General features: G+C 55.4%; 1 protein-coding gene across 1 annotated transcript in view; it reads right to left on the reverse strand.

The window, feature by feature from the left end:
• Window positions 1-3,906: 3,906 nt before the first annotated feature.
• ERGIC1 (endoplasmic reticulum-golgi intermediate compartment 1) overlaps window positions 3,907-26,106 on the reverse strand; it is an 84,957-nt gene continuing 62,757 nt past the window's right edge. Inside the window, exons 6-10 of the mRNA XM_016145103.2 lie at window positions 25,962-26,066; window positions 23,685-23,745; window positions 19,210-19,310; window positions 16,484-16,606; window positions 3,907-5,763 (exon numbers count right to left, since the gene is read on the reverse strand). Of these exons, the coding sequence (XP_016000589.1) occupies window positions 5,656-5,763; window positions 16,484-16,606; window positions 19,210-19,310; window positions 23,685-23,745; window positions 25,962-26,066 (498 nt within the window). The 3' untranslated portion in view covers window positions 3,907-5,655. The remainder of the gene's footprint in view (window positions 5,764-16,483; window positions 16,607-19,209; window positions 19,311-23,684; window positions 23,746-25,961; window positions 26,067-26,106) is intronic.

The raw sequence follows: 26,106 nt of genomic DNA on the forward strand, positions 1-26,106 counted from the left end.
TCCTTGGGAACAAAGCTGAATGGCGCCCCCTGCGGCTTGGGGTGGGATCGCAGCGCATCGTTTGCCTGCACCATCTGAGGGGTAAGCGGCGCTGGGGGTCACGCCAGAACCCCGAAAAGATGGCGCCCCTAGGGAGACGGGACATACTTTTGCAGGGCCTTCAATAGAGGCTTGATGTTCTTTTAATAGGTAACCATCAATAGCCTCTTTCCTACCCCGAAACTCTTTCTTTGTCCTTGCTATTCTCCGCAGACGTCATCTCGGCATATTATCGGGGTGATTTAAACATCACGATGCTCCAAATACAATCTGCTGACTTGCTTCTTAAAATCGCCGAGAAGCCTGTTCAAAATGCAGATGTTCCTGTTCCTCCACAGTCCTACAAACCAGACAGGTCCAGGTCGGCCTCAGGGAATGGGGATTTAAAGCAAGCACACCCCTCACCAAAGATTCTGAGATGCACAAAGGTTTGAGGAGAGCCGCCTTCCTGTTTGTTTCTGAGCTTCAGTTTCCTCATCTGTAAAGTGGGGACATCTTAGTAGGTGCCTCGTGGAATTATGGACGAAATGAGTTAATCCGTTTAGAATGTTTGGAACAGTGTCTGACATATAGAGCTCAATGGTAGTCCTCCACTATTCCTTATCTCCAGGGGCCTCACGGTGTCCTCACATTCAGATTTTTGCCATTAACTCCCGATGACACAAACTATAAACTTTCTGCTCTTGATGTAAGCACACGCAACGCTGTGCTTGGATTGCGTGAGGTTTTGGGGTTTTTTGTTTTTGTTTTCTTTGTCTTTTTTGTTTTGTTTTGTTTTGTTTTTAGCTTCTGCATGCTCCTTTGGCGGCTCAGCCCCCCTAACCAGGACTTGGTGGGATTGGCTACGGTATTGCCACATGCCCACTCTTGGCAAACATGCACAGGGACTGGCACAGTGCCTGGCACAAAGAAAATGCCAAGGGGATATTTTTATGTCTCAGAGGCAGAGGGTGATGGTGGGTGGTGAGGAAGTGTGTGAGCCCTGGGTTCTGATCGCCTGGGTTTAGATCTCCTCCACTTCTTGGCTCTGAAGCTTCAGATAAGATATTTAGCTTCCTGGTCACTTACTTTCCTCATCTGAGAAATGGGAAGAATGATAGTGCTTCCCACGTGGGTTTGGTGTCAGGGTTAAGTAAACCCTTAACACAATGTCCGGCACAAAGTAAGCACTTAATAGATGGTAGACATTATTAAATGAACAGTAATGGCTAATCTTATTAGGCCGAGCATTTACTGTCAGGCATTGCACTAACAGCTTAATAAACATTACCTAGTTTAACCTGGTAAGCAACCCTCTGGAGAAGGGTCCCTTTTACAGACTAGGAAACAGGTTCTGAATGAGATAGGAGTAGAGCATGACAAGGACCCAGCATTAGATGCTCATGGTTATTACTATCTTGCAGCTAATAAATGTAATTAATAAAGTTATTAAAATCGAAAGGTGTCTGTTAAGGAAACAAGCCAACTACAAAATACCGTTAACAGCATGATCCCATTTTGTTTATGGAAGGATATCATTAAAATGTTAACAGTGATTATCTCTAATTAGTGGGATTAAAGGTGATTTTAATTTTCCCTTTTTAATCTTTTGCTCTTTTCTGATTTTCCTCCAATGGGGCTATGAGCATGTATTATTTGTGTAATTAAAATCACGTTTTAAGGGTTTTACATTTTTAAAGAAGATCCCCGATATTCCATTTAGCTTTCCTCTGCAGGACATTTAAAAGAAAATAAACAAAAACATAAAAGTATTCTCACTACTTTCAATTTTCCCTTTTTTTGGTGGGGAGGAGGCTCATTTTTCCCCTTTTGACACAGTCAGATCTTGGGGGCCGAGGCAGAACCCTGGAGTCAGGCGGCTGAGGGTTTGAATTCCAACTTCAGCACCTGCTGGCTGGGTGGCCGAGACACATGACTAACTCTGTTTCGTCCCTCCTAAAAATGAGGTAACACCCACCTCGCAGCTTTGCTGTGAGGATCAAGACAGACAAGACCTTAACAATCACTCCTAGTCTGGCATGTGGAGGATGCCCAGCCATTGGTCGCTATTACGAGGATTACCATAAAAATAATTACGGTCAGAATAAAGTGTATGAGCTCATCCTACATAACTGACACAAGGCAACTGCTGGGGGCGGGGGGAGCCTAGGCTCTCCGTTAATGTCCTATTCACAGTCCCGCACATTCCTGGACCGCTGGCTACTTCTATTGTTGGAGCAGCTGATGAACTGGTTTCTTCAGAAGGGACTAGGACCACCGGTGTGGCCTGCCACACTGAGAACATGCGTATCATTGTTTCGGGCGGGAATCACAAACATTAGTTTGTGAATGAAAACGGACGGCAGCTACCATTCACGAGCGCCACAGCCACGTGCCACTTCTTTCCGAGCCTGGCACTCCCTCTGTGTACCTGACCCCCACCCCGACCCCAGGGCAGCACGGGCTGCAAGGTACAAGCTTTTCTCTTCACGGGTGTGACCTGATAATGTCACCTCTGCTGCAACTGCGACACCTCCCCCGGGAGAAGCCATTCCTGCCTGAACCACCACTGTCCCCAACCCGTTACCTCCACTAAAATGTACCTGCTCTGTAATCCTGATTGAGAAATCCTCTCACAAGAAGACATTGTAATCTGCACTTGTTTAGACAATCGAAAGAACTGGTTTGAGGGGGAAATCACAAAAACAACACATACACACCTTAAAAGTCAATTTAAAACACATCCGCCGACCATTTGACCTGAAGCAAGGTGTTTTCATTCCATTGGGAAACCCCTGGTGGAGTCTCCTTCGTTTTCCTGACATTAAACCAACCCAAGTCTCAGGTTTTGGTTTCTTTAATAACGTGGAGTAAAAACTTGGACCCTTTTCATGTGAACGCTGAATCCCCGGGGACGCCCCTTGTCCTCAAATCTTTACACTGGTCCTGTGCGTATTGAATTCAGCAGCATTTTGAGGAGAGGGTGGCAACTTACCTTCAACAGGTCTCTCCAAAGTATTCAACTTAGTTTTATTAGACTCTTTCATTTCTCAATCATAATTCATAGGCTGTCCCATCATTACAGGGCAGAGCACAGCGGGCCTAAACAGGTCAGGGGACACACATAATTGACAGCCAGTAGGCAGACTACTGTTGAGCACTGGCTCTGAGTGTCACAGTAATTCAAGTAGCAGACAGGACGTTGGAGGAATGGGAAGGTCGATGATGAGGGTCTTGCAGGCGGGTTCACCCCCGTTTGTGCTGTCCCAGTAAGGACCTTAAAGGGCTGGACAGCAGGATGGCATATATCCACGTAAGTCCCTTTGTTATAAGCGATCGTGATCTCTCTTCGCTGACCGTAAAGTTGAAAAAGGAATGCCAGGTCCTCGGAAATCAAGAATGTGTGAAACACCTTGGCTCAAAACTGTGGGGAAGTTAGCTCTGTTCTCGAGATGATTATATTCTTTTTGGGAATGACGATGTGAAACGACCGCCGTTTTTGAAAATTCACCATGGTTCACTTTCCTGCATACCTGAGCTCGTTCTGATTTGGTATAATTTACTTGCATGTATCATAGATTTAATTTCTGCAACAGCCCTACACGATCATTCTGTTTCTATTCTCATTTTCACCTGAGGGAACTGAGGCACCTAGAGGTTAAAGACGTGGCCTGAGGCTACACAGCTAGAAAATGGCAGATTCTGGAACATTCCGGAGGGATTCAGCAAAGGAAGCGCTGAGTCCAGAAGATGATTTTCTGATCACCTTCAGAGATGCTTCCCATAATTCCCAATCCTCTCTGCTAGAATTAAATTTCCGTCTGGGATCTGGGATTGAGCCTCCAGGCCACCTAGCCACAATCAAGTAGAAAGAAACGCACAGCGACATTTCTGAAAATCAGCCGTTTAATCTATTTGAACCCAATGAGTGGGGGAAAGAACAAAAACCCTTTTTTCCCCTTGAGATTTTGATTATAAGAATAAAGGGTCGGAGGTGTCTCTTCCATAGGAAACTGACATCCCCTTTGTACTCAAGTTTTTTTAAAAAGAATGCTTAAAAGTGGAATTTCGACTCTTGTGTACACCACACACGCCCTGTCTACCCTCTTTAGGGGCGAATATTCATACACCGAAGGGACTCTTCTCTGTAACTGGGGAACAGATGTGAAAACAATCCATTTAAGTGGCTGCAGATACCAGAAATAACCAAATGAAGTTACGCACACACGTCAGTCGACTCATATGCAAGCTGGGAAGCTCATCTATGCGGAATCCAGGGCTAAAGATTACAAATGGCAGAGACACGAGCTACCCATATAGATAAATTAAAACTCCTTCCTCTGGGCGCTCCCCTTAATTACAAAAGTATTCAAAGAATCCCGATATAAATGGAAAACAGGCAGGTGGTTCTGTCCCTGGGACACCAGGGCATACCTGAAATTCCAGGGCGGGGGGTGCGAGAAGTCGTGCCTGGACCACTGCCCCTCCCTTTCGGGACTAAAGGGAAAGTGGGAGGGGGCGCAACGGGGTGAGGACCCACTTCAGGAGCAAGGGGAGAGGCAATGGAGCCGCCCCGGGGACCTGGAACATGCTGGTGTGTGGCACTGGGGGTGGGGGGCTCAGCGGCGAGTGGGCCAGAACTGTGCACCCCTTGGGAGCCCAGAAGGTCGACGTCCAGATAAGATCAGGGTGGGTTTGCTTTGCTTCCCCCACCTAAGGCCTTGGGACTGATGGCAGCTGGCTGGGAGAGGCCGAGACGTGATTATTTTAGGGTTGCAGAGAAAGATGCTTCCTGTCTGGACGTAAGTGCACAAACTGGGTCTGGTTCTCAAAGGATGACTTCCCAGGCACAACCAGCCCCTCCGAGAGACGCGGCTGTCACACAGCATCGGGGCTGAGGCACATTGGCAGGGGGGTTCAGGGGATCAAAGTGAAGAGAGGAAGGAAAACCCGCCACCCGCCCAGTGACTGGTGGGAGACCCGAGTCTCCACCATGGCTGCCCAACAGTGGGCATCTGCTTCTTGGGAGAAAAGAAAGGGGTGGGGGTAAAGGACTTGAGGCTGTGGCTCTCCGCTGGGCAGGAAGGGGTGGAGCGCAAGCAAGGGCTCCATCTACAGCGTCACATCTCAGGGGCTTGCCTGGGAAGTACCATTCGTGGAAGGCGCCGGGGGAGGAAGGGGTACCTTTGGGCAGCCTGGTCCAGAACTGACAGCCCAGGCCTGTGGGTTGGCTGCCTGGGGGGGATGGAGTGATTAGTGTGTCCAAATGGTGGGGGCTGTGAGATTGTCAAAGCCTGGCTGAGAGCTGGTCCACATGGATTCTGGGCTGTTCCCCTACGAGAGAAGGGACTATAGCCCTCCAGGGAGTGGTCCCCAACATCCCCGAGCACCCCTTGCCTGACTCTGGTCTCGGGTCCCCCGGCAGGGGGCACCACAACTTCAGGCAGTGTGATTCGTCTAAAATTAAACATGGGGCAAAGAGGTAGGTGCGAAACCACGAGCCACCCACTACCTCCCCCCACCCCCGCTTTGGGACGAAGCCAGATCCTGGGCCAGATAGAAGGCAGGAGGAGACAGGGCGCTGGAGGCAGGGCTGGCGGTCTCCCTGGGTCCTCGGCCATCGGGCCGGACAGGTCGTCAATGCATCTTGCCCAGCTGGATCTTCTTCCAGGCCTCTGAGGCTGTGAAGATACATGAGTCCAGAATGCCAGCAACGGTGAAGGTCCCGCCAATGATGGCACAGATCTGAAAGCGGGGGAGGTCACAGGTCAGCGCTGGACCGAGTCCCAGGCCGGTCCCCTCCCAGGTCACGAGAGCGTGAGCTCAGCAAGCGCAGACACTCTGCCCCGTGACGCCCACCATGTGGTAACCAGTGAGTCTGGAACATACTCAAAACCCCACTTGACGGATGACGAATTTAACAAGATTACAGTCCTAATCATCAGCCGCTTTAATTCCCCTGCTAACCTTCCAGATGAGGAAGGAGATTATTAGACCCATTTCATAGGACACGGTAACTAAGGTCACACAGTAGGTAGCAGAGCCGTGACTTGAACTCTTGAGGTTTGTCTTGACGTCGGAGCCTGTGGTCTTAACTTCTACTCTCATTTGATCAGATTGTTTACAATCCCATTTGCAGACGAAGAAATAGAGGTACAGAAAGGTGGGGCCACTGGCCCAGGGTCATATGGCCAGCAAGTGACAATCCTAGGACTTGAACCTGGGTCTGACATGTCAGGTCCAGGCTCGGCGCTGCCCGTGGCTGCTATCTGGGGTGGGCTGGGTAGGCGGGAGCGGCCTGGATGGACCGGAACAAGAAACGAATCTTCTCGTTCTCAGAAGCTTGTGCTCCACCAGCAGAATTACCACCAAGGCAAGCGGTACAGGGAAGAGGGGGGCCTGCGGTGCCACCGGAAAGCCCGTGTTAGAGCGAAGTCGCTCACGGCGCTGTTCACTTTTGGGACCAGATAATTCGTTGCTGCGGGGGGCTGTCCTGGCATCCTGGGGGGCCACCCGTGAGATGCCAGCGGCACCCTCTGCTCTCTGTTATGACAAAATGTCTCCAACCATGGTCAAATGTCGCCTGGAGGTCAAAAATTGCTCCTGATTAAGAACTGCTGTAATAGCGGGGTGATGATGAGCATCACCCCCATATCCGTGCACCCTAACTTCCTGCCACGTGATAACGATATGACCAGCACACGACAGCGCTTCCACGACACTCTGTGCGGGGCGCAGGTCTGAGATGCTCCGTGCCTCCCATCACTGAATCCGTGAGCCGACTCAACGAGACAAGGACTGTTTTTCTTAGACCTGTTTTATGGCCGAAGACACCGAGGCACAGAGACTCTCGTGACTCACTTGCGTAAAGCTACAGTGCTTGCTGGTCGGATGGGGGAGCAAAACTTTGTGCGGTCTGCACTCTGAACACGACGCTGCTGCTCCTCAGGCACGAAACGCCCCACACCCCACCGAATTCCTTGCTTTGCTTTGAAACGGTCAGAACTGGGACGGACCCAACTCGAAATCCTCCGGCTGGTCTACGAGTTGCTTTCTGGTGCCATGAAAGAATCAAAATATGGACGATGAGAGACAGAAGAAGTTCGGAGATGGTTTGCAAGGACACTTGAAATGTGTTTTTCCCATGAGCACATACTGTATACCGCCCAGCACCCCGTATACCTAGCGGGGAGGTACCACTTCCCTCGGGTACCCATGCGGCCTCGAGAAGGACGTCGCTTCTCCGAGGTCGCAGAGCCAAGCCTGTCTGCCTCCAGGGCTCTCGCTCTCCTCCACAGGCCACATTTAAGCAGCACTTGAATGACCAGCAGCCACACTGGCCAGCCCCACAGGGCCCGAGACTGCCCCGAAGGCACCGCCGGGTGGCCAGCTGGCCACGGACACCCGACCACTGGAGGACTCTGGGAGAGGGCGGCGCCTTAATGGCCCCTCCGGTGCCAAGTGGACGAGGCCAGGAGACACGGCGGAGGCGAGGAGGACGAGCGGATCGAACCGGCGTTTATTTTTGAGATGATATTTCCACGCGATGAGCTAAGCGGAGGCCCGGGAGACAGAGCGGGTCTGTGCTGATGGGTGGTAAGTGGAGCAGCTGGCATTCCCGTAATAACAGCCCAAGAAACCGGAGCGGCGCCCCCGGGGGGCGGGGAGGCTGGGGGCGCTGGGGGGATTATGATGAAGTGTCTTCAGCGGGCAAGGCCTCCGCCTGCCAGCCTCGGGGCATGACAGAGGGGCACTTTTCGAGGACGATGACGGCAGGGGAGCTGGTTTATTTTGGTGGAGTGGATCAGATGATGATGGGAGACTTTTATACCACAAAAGGCTTTTAGAGCTTGGATCAGAGCATAGGAAAATGTGACTTAAGTGCAAATAATAAAAAAATAAAAAAATAACCACACACACACATATCTATATTCATCTACACACTTTGTAACTCGAGGAGCCCTATGACTCATACACACCTGGTGCCCAGGCTGAAGCCTCCCTTCACGGGGCCGGCCCGGGGCAGAAGGGGCGACACATGCCTTGAGGTCCACAAAAAACCCCACACAGCTGCAGGGAAACTGAGGCCCTGGAAGCTGCTAAGCAACCGAGGAAGCTCTGTGGCGAGCTCTGTGTAAGCCTAGCCCAGCGGCCTGGGTGCTGGTCACGGGTCCTCTGAGGAGGGGGAATTCTGGCACATTCGAGGGGGACGGCCTCGAAAGCCGGAAGACCTCGCGGCGCATCTCCTGCTGCCGCGGCCCGCCCCCCATTGTTTTGCCCCTAGCCTGTTCACTCGCGCACCCGTGGGGCCCAGGGAGGGACACAACTTCTCCAAGGTCGCATGGCCAGCGTCGCAGAGCCAAGCCCGTCTGCCTCCGGAGCCCTTGCTCTTCCCCACAGGCCACGTTTAAGGGGCACTTAAGTGACCTCCCTGAGATGCTGACACACTCATATCCACAGGCAGAGACCAGTGTGAGGTGAAGCAGGGTCCTGAGGAGGGGGGGGTCCCAGGGCGCTCTCAGGCCATGGGGCTCCCCGGATTCCGACATCTGGGTGGTCACAGAAACCCCAGCACCAGGAGGCTACCACATCTAGACTCGCCCAAGGAGGTGATCAATCATGGCCATCCCTCCGTCCCTTGTCCAAAGAAGGTCACGGTCCCCACGTCTGAAGCACAGGGAAGTGAGAGCAGCCACGAGGTGGCACCGGATGGTCTGTCTGTCTTTGGACTTGGGCCCTACAGTGCAGGTGGCAAGTTTCGGGCTTCCTTTGTGATTCCTTGGCTGGCAGGGGGCAAAAAGGACCAACCACACGTTAGGAGGCTGAAGCCCATCTCGAGAACGGACTAAGAAAGAGATGGTGACAAGGATGGTGACAAAGGACAGTGACTCGGCAGTTCCCTGACCCGAGGAGACAGGTCCGAGATGAAGACCAACGAAAACAGAGTGCCCAGGCCCACGACACGTAGTTCTCCCAGCCTACTGTGTGGCACTCAGGAGAGCAAGGGGACCTGGGCCTCCAAGGGGCATGGAGGCCGGGAGGTGTGACCGTCCTCAGTGGACGCCGGGCAGGTGAACTTGAGCAGAGTGGGGTGAGGTCAGGACTGGGGAGTCCGCCGGGACCTTCCGGGCTGTGGAGCAGAAAGAGCTAATAGGCCTTTGGAAGCTGAGTGGCGGCTGTCACTCACTCTGGCCGTGGGAGGGCCTTTCTGGACCTTAGTCTTTTCTTACAAACAGGGAAGAAAGTCCCTACCTTACCAGTTGTCAGACTGCAGGAAACGCCCCTGGAGTTCCTAGCACTTAGATGGTGCTCGGTATACGGTCCCCAATCTTATCTTTCAGTTGATCAGAAGGCTCCAACCTGGCTGCTAAGATCAGATTTTCTAAACCTCTCTGAGACCCGCCCTAAGAGGAACAATGGGTATAATATCACGTATTCCCCAGATCAGGCCTTTGGGTCTCAAGTTCCATTTTCTACCTGGCTCTTTAAGCAGGGAAGTCAATTCACGGAAAGACAGGGTAGCAAAGGTGTCCCAGGCCCATAGACAGATTCTCTGCAGCTGCCAAGTGCTCCGAGGGCCCTTCCTACAGACAAGGTGTTTCCTCAGGTAAGTGCCAAGAAGTGTTTGCGATGAAAAGCGTCTGTGGGGACCAAGCACCTCGGCCAGAGGTGGTTCCCACTCTTCGGCGGGTCTGGGAGCGCCTGGAAGCTCCCCACGGCCCTACCGAACCCCACCGCCTAAACTCTCGTTCACTCGACAGCCCACGGGAGAGGGGACACGCAGGAGGCACTCAGGACACGGTCACTAGGTAAAGGAGTGAGTGACCGAGGGAGGACGACGAGTGGGGGGTGGGCAAGTTAGTGTGAGAGCAAACAAGCGAACGAACGAACGAAGGAACGAATGAATGAATGAATGACTCGCTCGGGAAAGGAGCAAGATCTCACGCCCAAGGCAGTGGGGGCGTGGAGGAGACTCAGGGGGGCCGGGGCGCCTCCCAGTGTGTGCCCTTGCATCCCCCTAGCTGCCTGCGCCTCAGTTTCCCCACCTTTCCAAAGCGGAAGGCTAATCCTCACCCGAGGTCAGCTGTGGGACTGAAGGACAGTGTCCACGCCGCCCTGGAATGCCTGTCCCCTTGGCCCCTCACCACTGCCATGCTTCGTACCTCCTGACCAGGCCCCGAGACAGGGGGGAAGGAAGGAGCAGGGCCACCGAGCCAGGAAGGGCCACCACAGCCAGCACACGCACGCCTGCTGTGGTCAGCAGCCCCAGCTCCAGAACCGAAAACAAGGACGCCTCGATGCCCAGGCCCCAGCGAGTCTGAGGGAAGCGCCTCACGCTGCTTTCGGCGGCGGTCCTGATAATGCCCCTTTGTTCTCCGCAGGGTCCACCTCCCTGCGGCTCTACCAGCTTCCTGCCTGCTTCCCAGAGCTACAACAAAGCTAGCTTGTCCACCTCGAAAAGAAGGGTGTATGTGTGTGTGTGTGTGTTTCCCTTGCATTTTAATTATAGCTTTTAATTCCTTGTAGTATGGAAAGGACGTATTCCGGCCACGCTGGCCGGAGAGCCGCACCCCTCTGCTGTCAGGCCGGCACTCACGCTTTCCCTGTCCGTTGTCACCCCCCACCCCATTCACTTCTCCGCAGTGTGCGATGAAGAAGTGTGACAGACGTGCCACCAAGGGGTGGGGTGGGGGGGAGACTGTGGTCTCTGGAGTCAACGCTTCTGGGGTCCGATCCCAGCTCTGTGACCCTGGCCGAGGGAGCCTCGGTTTCCCTCATCTGTAAAATGGGGCCCACCGTACGGGCCGAGGTGACCTCTGTCTAGGTCCCGTAAGTGCCCGAGGAACGGACCGGACCGTTCATTCACTTTCCTCGTCTGGTCAGCAGCGCTTGAAGAGCTTGTGGAAAAGCACAGTGTGGGAAATAAATAATGAATCGGAGGCCCATCCGAGGCTGGCGGCGGACAGGCTGGAGCCGGCGATGAGAACATGGTGCCAGCGGCTGGGGAGGGTGGGGGCCGTCTCGGAAGGGAGGCCAGTGACTGGGCCCGGGAAGGGCGGGGGCGGGGGCCGGGGTGTCACACCGCCGGCCACTCCCATCCTCCATCCAGTGCAGGGGTTGGGGGTGGAGAGGGGGCGAGTGGAGTCCTCTCCCCACCCATTTTACATGGGCTGCCGCTGCGAAATGCCACCTCCTCACCCCCTGAAAAACACCTGACTTGGTTGAGCACCTACTATGTGTCAGACCTGAGATGGCACTTTTCTCTGCCTTCTCATTCGGTCCTTGCAAGTGCTACGGGACATGAGGCGACCCCACTCCATGGATGGGGAAACAGAGGCTCAGAGAGGGATGGACTTGTCCAAGGTCACACAGCCACCAAGCAGGTGACGGCAACAAGAATCCGGGTCTGGGGTTCTTGCGAGACCACCTGCTTCGGCCTGACCCGAAGGCTCCCCTCAATCCCTGTCCCGTGCATGGATGGCTTCTTTATATTTTGTTTTCTCGGTTCTGTTAAATTTTACATGTATCAACGTCCAATTCTCATAGTCCTTAAACACCTCAGAATCTGCCTCAGAAAAGCTCCCGTTCCAACTGAGAAATGAGTGTTCGGACCCGGCCGGAGCATCTGTCTCTGGTACACAGCTTTCTGGAAGCTCCCGCTCTGCTCAGACATCTGGAAGGATCTGGACTGGAGTGCTTCGCACATTTCCAGACTATCCGAATAACCGAGCTGTTCCTTTGGGTGTGTCCTGCTCCTCAGATAACGGGCATTGTCTTGCGGGTGGACCAAGGTACACATCCCGCCATGCATTAGCTCGGTGTTTAAGGCCCGTTTTATTATCGTCCGCCTGGGCTGCCTCAGGCCCGGAGACCGGAGGTGACGCAGGCTCGGCCCTGCCTTCCTGAGGCTCATGGTCCAGGGAAGAGAGACACCCCGATGGAGTGGGAGTCGGGGAGAATGGGGACTCTGCAGAGGCGGCTGTGTCAGTCCAGCTGCAAAGCCGGCCTTTTCCCAGCTCACGCCGTCTTGGCAGGGAAAAACCTGCTTTTTTAAGTTTGTCTCCTCTGACTTCTTTTTACCGCCCCCTCTGCTCTTCCTCCACCCAAGCACCTGCTGCCTTTTGCCTATGGCAAAGTCTAGCAGGTACCCAAACAGATGAGCAAACGGTAATCAGATATGGGCAGGAAAACCTGCAAACCACAAGTCTGGGCAGTTCACTTTTTTTTTTTATGGATTGTATGACCATGACTGTGACTTTATCACGCATGCTCACGACATTGCCTTGTTTCCCACTGTTATACTTCTTCCTGGTTCCCAGGACAGAAGCCACTGCTATTGAATGATCCTGGTGCCCTACTGGGGGCCCTATGGCTTCTGGGGGCTCTGTGGTTGGAACATCCTCAAGAGCTGTTGTTTTGGAAGATGGGGGTCAAGCCCTAGCTTTGCCCTTCCCTGGCTATGTGATCTTTGAGGAGTTTCTCTGCTTCTCTGGGTCTCAATGAACTCACATACAAATTAGGAATGAAATCATCTACCTTGGACGGTTCCTGGAAGGGGTAAAGGAGAGAACTGTAAAATTACCTGGCACACAGTCAATGCGTAATGAGCGTAGCTACACGAGCACTTCTGCAAGCTGCTGTCCTTGCATGTTTCTGAGCGCCTACGTCCAGGACAGGCCCTGTGCCGGATGCTGAGGACGCAGGTGAATCACGCCTGGCAGCTACGCAGCGCGATCTAAAGTCTGGGGGGTTACGGCACCGGCGAGGGCCCCTTGAGGGCAAAGAGCATCATTCGGCTATTCCTGCTGAGCGCGAGCCAGCACCAGCCGGTACTTCTGGGTGGGCAAAAACTGTCACGGCCATCACGGCCCCATTGGGTACTTTGTTAATTCTGGCCGTTCCCTCCAAATAGAATCAAAGACACACAGGAAGCAATGAGACACCTCTGAAACCATCCAATCTGTCACCACAACCCACTTGAAGTCCATCTCCAGAAAGGGCTTTCAGCAAGTGGCAGGGGACAGACAAATGTGCCTGTGTGGGAGGGGCACTCTGGAGGGGATCACTTGCACGTTGTTAAACACCATCTGTTAATTCCCTTAGTGGTGGAATTTTCTGGAATAGCACAAGGCTGAGGTCTGAGCAAGGTGCCCGGGGGGTCCAGAAGAGCCCAGGTAGCCTGGCGGAGACTTCTGGGGGGAGAAACCCTCCTTTCAGACCGGGGGTGAACCGGTTCCCCCCAGACCGCGAGACCCTGGAGGGGCCAACCCCGAACAAGCCAGCCGTCATCATACTGAGAACTGCATCCGGGAGGCGCCCCCCCCCCCGCACCCCATCCCCAGCTGCACCCACCCCTCATTCCAGCCCACCCACAGCTGCCTCCGCAGCCGCCACCTGACGACGCCCCCACTTCAGCAGCCCCTCTGAGGAGCTATTTGCAGAGCCCCCATTTAGGGTTTGGGGGCCTTGTGCACAAGTGTTCCATTTTAACGAGAGAGAGGGAGAAGTCACAGCAGGTGCCTGCACTTCCGTCCTGGCCCCGGCCCGCCCTGCGAGGGCTGCCGGGGGTTCTCCGAGCTGTGTGTGTCCACGTGCGACTGAGCGTCACCCCCGCATCTGCTGTCTTGTGACAAGGGCCTCTGAAGCTCCACAATGACGCCATCTGCCAGGGACAGCCGGCGCTCACTAGAGGCTGACCCCACAGTTGCCATGGCAACCAAGACAGGGTCATGGGGCCTTGAGAAAAACTACCAGGCTAATGGTGGAGGTTTCCTGCAGCCCGGCTCACGCCCAGGTGGAGGTGGGCGGGGCAGGGATGGAGGAGAGGCCTGTGGCCAAAGGCAGCCAGTCCTGGAGGCGTTTGGCCTCTGGGTGATAAGGGACAGGCTCCTCCCCTGTGACTTCCTGGGACCTCCAGCTCTCAGAAGCCCGTTCCCACCGCAAGAGGCCATGTGGCCTTCACGGGACGGGCCACATGGGGCTCGTACCGTATTCCCTTTGCTTAGACGCTCTCTCCTGCACGCGTCAGTCTAGAAACTGTCTCCTCGCCCTTCCAGACCCATCTCAGGGGTTCCTTCCTGGAACTGTCCAAACGGACAGGACTGTGCTCGCTTCTTTTTCGCCACCATGCCTGGCGCCCAGGTCCACTGGTGCCCCCGCCGGATGGGACCGCAGCTCTCTGTGTGCTTGCCCAGCTCCCCCACCAGCCGGGGGGCCGCTTGAGGGCAGAGAGCATCTCTCATTCAGCCTTCCCTGCTGCCAGGCAAGGGCCTGGCATGCGGCAAATTCTAGTAAATAAGTGAATAAATGAAGTCGCTTCGTTTCTCAGCCCCTTGCCAAGGGGATTCGACACGCGGAGCCTCAGCCATCGGGCACTACGGGAGCGATCGGAAACGGGGACGTGGAGATCCTTCTCAAACCTCCAGTGAGGTCGGGGCACAGGGGTCCCTCTGCCACGGTCAAGGCCACGGACCTCACCTGCGCAGAGGCACCTACTGCGCCCCAGTTCCTGTCTTACTCCGGGTATGGGGTAGGAGAACTGGGATAAGGGTCAGTGCCAAGACCCCTTCGGCCACCGCCCCGTGGGACCTCGGGTTCGACCACCTGCTCGTGAATTCTCTGCCTTCTGGGTCAAAGGGTTTGTGCATTTTCCTCCAAAGTGGCTGACGCACGTCAGCCACGCACACGACGGCGGACGCGGTCCCCACGGCTTCGCGCCCTCCTGGTCTTCGCTCACGCGGGGCTTTCATTTCTGCCAGTCTGACCGGATGGAACCGGCTCGTTGTTTCAGACCTTGTTGCTCTGATTCCTGGCCAACTGGGGCACCCTTTCCCTCCCAGGGTGGTCTTCCCTGCACGGAGCTAGTCCTTATCCGTTTTCCTTGTTGATCGCTTGACATTTTCTCGCGGATTTGTAGGGATTCTTCGGAAACGTACTCCTTTCTTGCACGTGTGGCCTGTGTGTCTCCTCGCTATCTATGTCTAGTCTGTTAACTTTATGTTAATACACTAACTTCGTTAGCTAATGCGCTAACTTACATTAATACGTTAACTTCCTTGAACAGAAGTTCAAATTTTTTATGGCGTCAGAGAACAGAAAAGGCTGCTTTTGACAGCCTTCGGAGCCGTGTGGCTTTCGATAACTGTGATCTTTTCAGCATCTCCTTAGAGTCCTATGAGGCCCCGGGAGGCAGGGAGAGTATGGATTATTATTCCTGTTTCGTAGGCTGGGATGGAGGCCATGTCGTGGACATCTGAACTTTCTGTCTCCCGGCACCTGCTCTTCCCTCCTCCAGGAACGGGAACCTGATTTTTTTCTTGCCGTCTTTGTCCTTACAATCTGAGTGGGGCTGGTCAACTGGTCCCTTCCCTCCCCGGGCCAGTGATAGTGTCAGCCTGTCTAGGACTCAGGGGTCGGGGGGGGGGGGGGCGGAATTACTGAGAACTGGGCATTTTCTATCGGTCAATTCTATTTGAAAATGAGACCAGGGCAGAGGAAAGCAGGAGAGAGAAAGACCCATTCTAGACGACATTCATGCCTGGGTCGAGCCACGCCCGAGGCCTGCACACGTCTCCGGCCAGCTCAACGTGGGGCCTGTCTCTTTTGTAACAGAGTCCTGACTAACACGAACCTAGTCAGAGCGGGACAGGAAGGCGCCAGGACTGGACTCCTGACCCCAGCCATCACTACACGTATGAGAGGCGTAGAAGGATAAGAACCTTTAGGCCTCAGTTTCCAAATCTGCGATGAGATAATCGCCCCTGTCCTCCCCTCAGCTGACTCTGGATCGAACATCTCCAGGCCTTTTGGCTAAAGCAGGACACGGTGACCTTCCTGTTTCGATCCCAAGGACGTTTTAAAACCGACAGAAACAATCGGCATCAAAAAAAATAAACAGAACACAAAACCGACATCGGTTTAAAGCTGCCCCACAGAAAACTGAACTTGGTGGGGACGATGGCGAAAAAAGAAGGAGGAGAACAAGCAGGAAAGAGGAGAGGAGAGGGAAGGAAAAGAAAAGGAAGGAAGGAAGGAAGGAAAGAAGGAACGAGCCAGACGATAGCAGCTAGCGTTGGAGAACAGGCATGGAAAAAAAAAAACAAAACCCTCACTATAAAATTAACACAGAAAAGGATGAGCCCTGCTAAAAATAATTTCCATAAAAATGAGCAACTGGAGAAAACCACGAACATCTAATCGAGCCATGTGAAGATCTGCTTAAGGAATTAAGTTGATTTAGTGGCATTCCCCTCGGGAAAATATTTTCCTGATGAAACACCACTGATTTTGACATGATCCCGATGACATTTCTGAACATCCCAGGGATCACAGCCTCCTGGGTACGGCCTGAGCACCTAGCCCTGAGGGCGGAGCCCTGTGTTTTCGAGAGCCGGGGTGGGGGGGGGGGCGCCCAGGGACGCAGCACCCCCCCCCACCCCTCGCCGCAGGCGCCCCACCCACTCACCGTGGTGATGAACCGGTACAGAGGCTGCCGTCTCTCTGTGTACTTGACCGTGATGGGGCTGAGGTCATAGCGGAACCAGATGGCAGGGATGATGCGGCCGGTGTGGCTGTAGGCGACGTACTCCTGGGGCGGAGGAAGAGGGAGACATGGGGACGGGGATGAGATGAGGCACCCGAACCCCGAACCCCGTCTCACGGAGGCGGGGGGAGGGGGGGCTGGAGTGCAGAGGGCCCCACAACCCGTGAGAACGTGAGAACGGGCTCTCCTCCCTCCCCCTCCCCCAGGGGGCCGGACCCCATGGGGCCGCCTCTCACGCCCCCTCCCCAGTGGCCCCCGCCACCAGCAGCATCTGGATGGCCGCCTTTGCCGGACACATTTTTGACCCTTTGGGCTCCTTGGGAATTGACCGTACGCCCTGGAAGCGGCCCCGGAATCAAAAATACGGATCAGAGCAGAGATGGAAAAGGACGAATGAGATCTGGGCTCGGTGGGCGTAAAGGCCCATTTCCCCCTTCGACTCCTGGGCCACACGAAACCCATTCATTTCTTCAGCGACGGTTTGCTGAGCAGCTCTCCCCTGTGCTGGCGCCATGCTGGCTGCTGGGGACCCCCAGTGGGGTCAGACCTGCCGCGCGCGCCCAGAGCGAGCGGTCTGGGGAGGAGACAGATGTAAAGACGCCCGCAATCCTGCCACGTCGCACGGCCTGGGACAGGGGTACGCGGAGGGCTGGGGGGCCGCGAAGGAATGACCAGGCTCCCAGTCTCCCCGGGGCATCTGGAAGGCTTCGCAAGGAGGGGACATTCTATGCCACACGTGACATCCCAAGGAGTGTGTGCAGGTGTGTGTGTGTGTGTGTGTGTGTGTGTGTGAGAGAGAGAGAGAGAGAGAGAGAGAGAGAGAGAGAGAGAGAGAAGTATAAAGGCCACATGGTGAGTGAGCTTCTTCAAAGAAGGAACACAGAACTGGACGGGCAGAGGGCTCGGCCCCACCACAGGCCTACAGGGGAAGGCACCTGGCTGAGAATAAAAGGATGCCAAGGGGCTGAGTGAACAGTGTCCTCTCCAGTCTGGGTGCTTCAGGATGCTGAAAACCTCGGCTTCCGTCATTTGTCTATGAATGGAGACCGAGCTGAACCACAGGGGTACCCCCGACCCCAGATGCTGGGCCTGAGCTCAAGGCTTCTCCCAGGGATAAGCCAGAGACCTGCTTCGTCTGCTGGACTGCCACCGGCCCCGGTGGGTGCAGCCCCACACAGTCGCAGGGCGGGCTGGGGCCAAGGCCACCGAGAGAGCTGAGCAAGCTGCTCTGGCTCCGGGGCCCTTGCCAAAGCCGCGGGGGAAGCTCAGCTTTCTCCAGGGAGAGCTGATGGGCAGGGTGACTGTCTGGGTCACAGCCCAGGCCCGGGGGACAGAGGAAAAAAAAATGAAACACAGCAGCGGTAGGCACCATGTACTTAAAGCTTTCTTTGTGCGCCAAGTGGTTTTGAAAGCATCGCCTCATTTGACAGCAACCTTACGAGGTAGGCGCCATTTTACCAATGAGTAAACTGAGGCGCAGAGTGGTCATGCGACTTAGTGACTGAGCCGGCCATCTGCTCCGCGGCTCCTGCTCTTCCTGCCCGGACTGCACCCACGTTCTCCCACTCGTCAGATGCTGTCGGCTCGTGAGGGCGACAGTCCCTCCAAGAAACAGAGATGAAAGGAAACAGGTTTCCTTTCAGAGAGTTATATCAGAACATCAGCACGGGCGGGTCAGAGCCGGGGACCCCGAGTCGCCGGACAGGGAGGAGCCGCCAGCCCGGCAGACTCTCGTCCCTTGTTCAGATGGACGGACTGGTGATGTGAGCCAGCGGCCAGCTCTGGAGCCCGAGGAGGACCCGGTTCTAACACCCAGTTCTAACGGCCACCTCTCAGCACCTCAGTGGCTAAACATGTCAGATGGGAGTGATAAGGGTCCCGATGTCAGAGCTGTCACGATGACTGAAAAAGATGACGGGCAGACAGCTCGGCTGATGTCCAGCCCACTGTGATGCCCCGTAAACGACAGCTACTCCTCTTACTATTACTATCAGCGGAGCTCAACAATACATCACTTAGAAGGGGTCTGGGCAGCTCTGGAACAGATGGAAGAGGAGGGTCCTGGCAGTAACGGGGTGTGTCAACCGACGTGCCTCCATTCACGTCCGCCGGCAGGGCCGGCCCCGGGCAAGCCTGAGGCTGTCTCGGCTTGAAGCCACTGACTTTGGTCACCCCCGTTCCGCTGGCTCTGACCATGCTCTGACTTTGAGTGTTGGGGTGCTGGGACATCCCCGTTAACCAATGGCCATCCCGTGTGATTCGAAAGCCTTGTGATTTCAGATAAAGCGCTTCCGCCCCAGGAGCCAGGGCGTCTGTCGTGTGCTGGACAGCCCGCCTCCTGAGTCTGAAGGAGCCAGGCCAGAGGCAGGGCTGTAGAGACATGTGCCAGCCCTGGGGCCTCTGCGGGAGGCCACCTGCCTGCTCCTTCTCACACAGATCACACCCTGTCTTCCGGTTAGACTTCCGCCCCTTGACTCTGAGACTGGCCTCCCATCTTCACCCAGGGACAGAGCCTGGCCAGGGCAGCCCCCCCGGAAAGTCCCCGCGAAGGGCCCCAGTGGAAATCTGGCCCAGACGCCTGTCGCCGCTGCTCTCGGCCAGCAGAGGGCGCGATTGCACGCGGCGGGGCCGGGCCGCCGCCCGCGTACCTTGTTGGCCACCGTGTACTGGTAGGAATACTGCTGCTTGCCGCTCTTGTCCTCGTAAACCGTGGGCACGATCTTCAAGATGTAGTCGTGCGAGGCGAGGGCTGCGGAGAGGACACGGAGGGGTGAAGCAGGGGACGCGCACTGCCCGGCCGGCAGCTCGCCTCGTTTCAGCCTTAGCCTCCCTGGGTACGGCCAGGGGGACGGGGGACGGGGAAGGGGGGCGGAGGGGCGGCCCTCGCGCTCCACATTTTCGTCACTAAGTGACCCCTCTTTGTTTTCTCCCCGTGACACCAGGAATTGAAAGGCTCCCCCTGTCAAGATCTGTGCTCCTGTATTCAGTCTTCAAACTCTGGGAACAACGCGCAATGTCCGTTAATGGGGCAATCCTCGGAGGCTGGGTGCCGGGAGGGGCCCCTCTCCAAGGGGAACCGTTGTGTGAGAAGGAGCGAGTTACGGAACAGGGTGAACAGCGCGTGTCCGCGGACTGGGGGGAAGGGACGATTCCCGTTCTCTATATGCGTGAATACGGAGAAGAATTTTCTGGAAAGATACCCAAAGAACTATTAGCCGTTCTAGGCTCTGGAGGGGAAGCCAGGATGTGGTTGGTGAAGATCACATTTCATTGTGCACGCTCTGGTCTCTGTTTGAATACTGTCACTTCTGATACACATTGGGTTTAAGTTTTAAAAAAAAAAAAGCGAGCCCACCGACCAGAAGCATGAAGAATGCATCTGTGGAGAACTGATTAGTTTCAGATGACGGGCGATCGAGCTCTTTCCGCCCGGCCCTGTCGTATTCCACGGTAACTCTCGCCCTCACCGCCCGCTGGATGGCGGGGCCGCGGAGGGCAGGGACCGGGCCTTACTCATCCCCGTGTCCCCAGAACCCAGCTGCGGGCCTGGAACAAAGCGGACAGTGACAAATGCTTATTGAATGAATGAACGAAGGGAGGGATGACTGGTCAGAGGCATGAATGAGAGAACAGATGAATCAGCTTCTGATAAGCATGAGGTAAGCAGGATCAAACACTCGGCTGACAGCATGCTGGCCCGAAGCGGCCGACTATCACCTGGGAGAGGCACGGCTTCTCTGGACCTTCTGGACGCTGAGAGAAACTCAAGGACCCCTCTGTTGCTGCCTTCTAGAACCACCGTGACTAACCCTGAGTCAGTCCTGGGCCCTTGGACTCATCTTTATAAAGAGGTAGAGGATGCAGAGGGTGTTCACAGCCTCTTCCTGCCGACAGTCTCACTGAGGAAAGGACAGTGCTTCCTGAACTGTCTCGAGACCTAACTCCTCTGAAAGCCTGGGTAAAGCCCTGCAGCCTCGGGGTTAAGTCCGCGAAGACTCTGACACCGCCTGCTCGAGCCCACAGTGGCCCGCGGATGGCAGGATCACCAGCCACCCGGGATTTTAGAGGCAGGCACCTTGGCGTCACCCCCAGGGGTTCCCACTTCGTGGGCCGGAGACGGGGCTCAGAATCCGCATGATATAAACCAGGAGCCCAAGACCACACTTGAAATACGGTGCTCCAAGCGCCCGTTGCTCCGGGTTGAAAGCCTGTAGGTACAAAACTCACACCTGCAATAGTTTGTTGAACGGAACGGAGGTTACCGGAGGGGCAGGGGCTGGAGGGAGAACAGGAAGGGTCGGTCGAATGTATGGTGACGGGAGGAAACCAGACTTTGGGTGGTGAGCGCTCGATGGACTATGCAGATGTTGTGTGAGAAAGCGATACACCTGAAATTTACATAATGTTGTTAACCGATGTCACCCCAATAAGTTTAATTTAAGAAACAGTTCTATTAAAATTTGTACAAAAGCCAGATGACTGTAAAGAAAAAATCACTCATTCATCCACCATCCACAGAAAACCGTGGACTGGCATTCTTATGTATAAACGGCCAGATCTATATTTACACACACACACACACACACACTCTTATGTTTTCCTAAAATTGGATCACACCGAACCTTCTGCTAAGAACCAAACACCACAGGTGCCATTTCAGGTCCAAGACACACAACGGACACTCCACAGTGACAGTTTCGCACGCCGCCACATCCCCTGGCACGGTGACCGGCACTTAGTAGGTACTCCCTAGATGCCCGCTGCCTGGATGCCAGTGAGGTTCTGACACGTCACGGGGGGGGGGGGGCGGCGGCACACGTCCCACGGCGCGGCCACCCACAACGTGCTCGACCAAGCCCCCCGGCTAGATGCAGACACGTCCTCGTTATCACTCTCATAAACAGTGATCTAACGAACATCGACTTTCCTAAATCTTTGTACGCTCTCTTAATTATTTCCTGAGCTCACCCCCTTGTGAGTAGAAGTGATGACTCAGATGTAATGGCCGTTTTAAGGCCTTGGACCCAATTTGCCAAAGTCCGCTAGAGACGCTGCACCCAGCACACCCACGCGGTTCCTTGTTAGCAGACCTGCCCAGGGGCTGCTGGCTCCCTCTTGCCCTTCGGACAGCTTATTAGGGAAAAGCTCAAATGTATAAACACTAGGGCATCGTCGTATTTCCAATGCCCATGTATCCGCTCCCCAGAACCGCCGAAGAACAACGGCCAGCTTTGCTTCATCTCTACCCATCGCTCCTCCTCCCCCATTTTATTTCGAAGCTAATTCCAGACATCGCAGCGACTCATCCAGTTTAGTTTTGTCTCCTTAAAAGATAAGAACTCCTTAAAAAAAAAAAAACAAAACAAAACGAAACAAAACCACCACCACAATGCAATCGTCACAGCTCAAATACCAACAGATCAGTCTTGGGTATCTTCGAAGGGAGTGGTATGCGCTAGGAGAAAAACAGGATTGTTACCAGGAGTAGGGGCTACTCTAGACAGATGAGGTGGTCAGGGAGGGCCTCTCTGAGGGGGTGGCATGTGAGCTGAGACCTGAAGGACAAGAAGCAGCCCCCCCGGGAAGACCTGGGAACAGAGGGGCCTCAAAGGCGGAGGCCCAGCAGGGGGCATGGGGAGGGCTGAGTTTGAGAGCTGGGGAAATGAGAGCCAGCCCTACCTACGCCCGGCTGCCTGCTGCCTGACTGTATGTGTTTTTTCCTTCCACAAAGCCAGCTTGAGATGGCGTTTGTACAAGTCCCAGAGCAGGCGAGGTTTTCTGCCCACACATTCTATCAGCTGGAGCACTCTGGGGCCTTCCTTGCTTGATCCTCCTCCCACATCAGGCAGCTGAGGGGGTTCATGCTGACTGCAAGCATGTGTGGATCGCCACCTTGGGACCGTGGGACGACAGGCTGCCCTTACGCAGAACTGCGAGGAGGACCAGCCCGCCATCCAGGGTCACCTCCATCATAATCGGACATTTGCATGAATACAGGGGGGGTCCTGTTGCACACCCAGACGTGGCCGGAGGGGGCATGAAAGGGCACAGACCCTGCTGGGACACCACTGGGTGACGTAAAGCAAACGGCATCAACATCACAGGCCTGAACGGTGATGGTGAAAAACGAGAAACAACAGACATTATCCATGAAAAGACGTTGCCTGAATACAGCATGGCAGAGCTGTCCCGTGCCTCCAACCACTGGAAAAAACTGGGCACAAACTGTGATTACATCATGAGGCCAAGCAGAAAACTCAGAAGGTAAACTGTTATCTGTACCGTGAAAAAAACGGCTTCTGAAAAAATGACAGAGAAATGAGAAACCCAATTTGCTGGGGGGGGCGGGCAGGGGGTGGCAGGTCATGGAGAGACGTTTTCTTCTGCTTGGCTTTCTGGCTATTGGAGAGCAGAATGTATTTTAAGAAGTGACAAGAAAAGCCTTATGGATGAAAAAGGTGAGCTCAGGTGAGGAAATTAAAATAGGTAACCTGTCCTTGCAGGATCCAGGGCCGGGTCTGCTTGAGCAGAAGGGCCTCCCAGGCCCGCACCGTGCACACGAACAAAGGCCCTGAGTGTGCGTGCACTCCCGTGAGTAGGTGCGTGCAATTTTCTGCCAGTGTATAAAAAAAGACACCGTGCTCTGAGGTGCCTGGAGGCTCAGCGGGGAGATGGCTCAGGTAGGGGGCATTCATGGGTGTGAGGGGCTCAAGCAGGAAGACAGGACGGAGCAGGGCAGGTGGCCCAGGTGGCCGGACCTGACCAAGCCACCTGCAGACTTGTTCTCATGGGGCCACGTGGTCGAGGGTGAATTCTGACTCTGCCGTCACTCCCTGTGGGACCCGAGGTGATCAGCTCGGCTAAGAGCAATTACGTGACAGTCACAGTAACAGGAATGAGGGTCATGGCAGGTATTCACCGAGCACTTACGGTGTCCCTGGGGCCGCCACGTGCGTTCCCTGCAGACAAGAAGCTTCCCTTCCCTCCTCCGTAATGTGGGCCGGAAGCTCCGACAGCTTGGCTTACAGCGAGTGCTCGGTCCGCGCCCCTTCCCCGCCCCCACGCCCCTTCTGCTGCCCCGGGGAGCCCACCACCAGCGGCTCTCCCCAGCCGAGGTACGTACGGTTGGAGGTGAGTCTGTCTGCTCCCCCGAGAGCGTTGAAAGCTCCATGGACGTTCTGGACCTGTGGAGAAGCACAGGGAGGGGAGTGACCTCAGGATGCCACCGCCTCCAGATCTGGCTGTGAGGGGGCAGCCAGGTGCAACCCAGTTTGGGTTCCCCGCCTGCGTTGCAAAATAGAGATCCGTCAGGGTCCGTCTTGTAGACAAGTTGTGGGGGGCAAGACGCAGACACAGCACAGGCCTGGTGCGTGGTCGGCACTGGCTTCGCATCTTGGGCAGCTACGATGTGCCACTCTGTCCTGGGTACTTCGTGTCACCTCATTTGCTGTCCCTAATGATGTGCCATTTGGGCCCATTTTGCAGAAGAGCATTAAGTTTGGAGAAGCACGGACACTCGTCCCGCATCTCACACTGATGAACGGCAGAGGCGAACTCCAAATCCAGGTCTGTCGGACCCTGAGCCTGGACTTTTTCCATTAGGCCGCACAGAAAACTCAAGCCAAGGAAGATCAGGAGCCCGGCACGGTCCTCCTGAGATGTCCACAGCTCTCTGAAAGGGGGCCCAGGGTGGCTGGCCTCCCACCCTGTCTGCTGCAGAGGACACGTGACAGTTATAAAGAAACCGCTCGTCACAGCAGCAGGCCTGGGTGTGTGTGACCGGCTGCAGGGGCTGCTGCGGAGAAGGGCTCAAGGCCACACCCCACCTCTTTTCTGAGGGCACGGGAAACCAGGTCAGCCTCAAGGAGAATCTAAAGCAGGATACGGCACACCAGATACCGGGGCTGCTGAGCTAGACACCCGGGAGAACTTCCTGAAGGAAGTGACATTGATACCAAGATCTGCAGGAAAGTGGGAAGCTAACCAGGCAAGCGATATGCAAATGCATGAGCCTGGAGACTAAGGAACAGACAGAGGCCCGTGTGGCCTCAGAAAGGAAGTGGGGTGAGGAGTGGGAAGGAGGGAGGCCAGGGAGGTCGATGGGGACCGAATCCTGCAGAGACGGCCACTCCAGGGACAGTGGCGACCTTAGCCTCAGGTGGCACACTCTCAACAAGCCCAAAGGGAAAGAAAGTTTGTCCATTGCTGCCTTGGGATTGTCCGTCTGAAGACTTGGTCTCCAACCCAAGAGGACCGATCTTGGGCAACTACTATGTGCCGCTCTGTCCCTCACATTCATTTGTGTGACTGTCTGATTAACGTCTGTCTTCCCTTCTAGATGGTAAATCCCACACGGGCAGGGACCATACGCGTCCTCGCCAAAGTGTGTACACGAGGCCTGGCACACAGTAGGTGCGCAACGAATATTCGTTGCACGGATGGATGGATAATGGATGGGCGGATGGACCCTCAGCTAAGTTTTTTGCATTGAAAGAGAAATCCTTTTTCCACCTGAAGAACAACAAAGCAGAAGTTTGTTCCTGTCCCGCTCTGCCAGTGGCGCACAGCAGTGCGGACCGCTCCCCGTCCCTCCTGGTCCGTCCTCCCCTCTTCCCCCCCCCCCCCGCCACCTGCCTCCGTCAGGGCCCTGTGTGCCCTGGCTGCAGCTCCCCTCACCTGCCGGCCCCAGCGCTGTGGCTGGACGGTCACCTCCCCCTGAGGACTCATCCCCTTTGGCTAATAGTGAGTAAGAGCATCTACTTCATAGTGGCGAGGGGTGGAGAAGTCAGGGGGCGCCGAAGGTCCCCTGGCTGCCCCTGGCGCAGATCGGGTGGTCAGTGTTCGGTGCCTCTGTGCTGCTGGCCTGATAGGAAATCGTTGGGCTGGGCCTGCTGGAGGAGGCCCTTTCAATCATGATAATGACAAGGACTCTCAGGATACTTCATTCATAGTGCTACCCCTATTTAGTGCACGTGGGCCCTGAGCAGGAAGGCCGAGGGGGCCGTGGAGGGAGCGGGCTGGACTGTGGAGTCGGGCGGATCTGCTGGGGGACCCTGGACGAGTGGCTTCTCTGGGCCCAGCTCCACGTCTGAAAATGCAGTGGCCCCTCTCACCTCCTAAGGCTGCAGGAATGACGCAGAGAAAGCACTGGCACTTAGTACTTCCTCGTGAAAAGCAAGTCCCTTGCCCCAGGCCCCAGGTCTCGGCCCCAGGTCCCGAGGTCAGTGCACGGTTAATGAAATGGCAGCTTCCTTCAGAAGTGTGACGGAGCAGGGGCTCGAAGGGGGTGACCCCCTCTGGAGGGCATCCCTCTGTGCCCGGGGAAGACGGAAGGCTCTGGGTGACACAGCCCCCCGTACGTCCACCCCCAGCCATGCCACCCTGAGCGGGTCCCACTCACCTGTAGTGTGTCCCCAAAGGAGAGCTTGTGGATGACATGGGTCATGTCTGGGTTCTGTGGCTGGGCCGTGGCACTGTGTGTGGACACGTGGAAGTTGCCTGGCACCTGGGGAGAGATGCGCATCCCAGGGGTTTGGTGGGCCGCC

Source organism: Rousettus aegyptiacus, unplaced genomic scaffold (assembly GCF_014176215.1).
Source record: "Rousettus aegyptiacus isolate mRouAeg1 unplaced genomic scaffold, mRouAeg1.p scaffold_m13_p_7, whole genome shotgun sequence".
Lineage (NCBI taxonomy): Eukaryota > Metazoa > Chordata > Mammalia > Chiroptera > Pteropodidae > Rousettus > Rousettus aegyptiacus.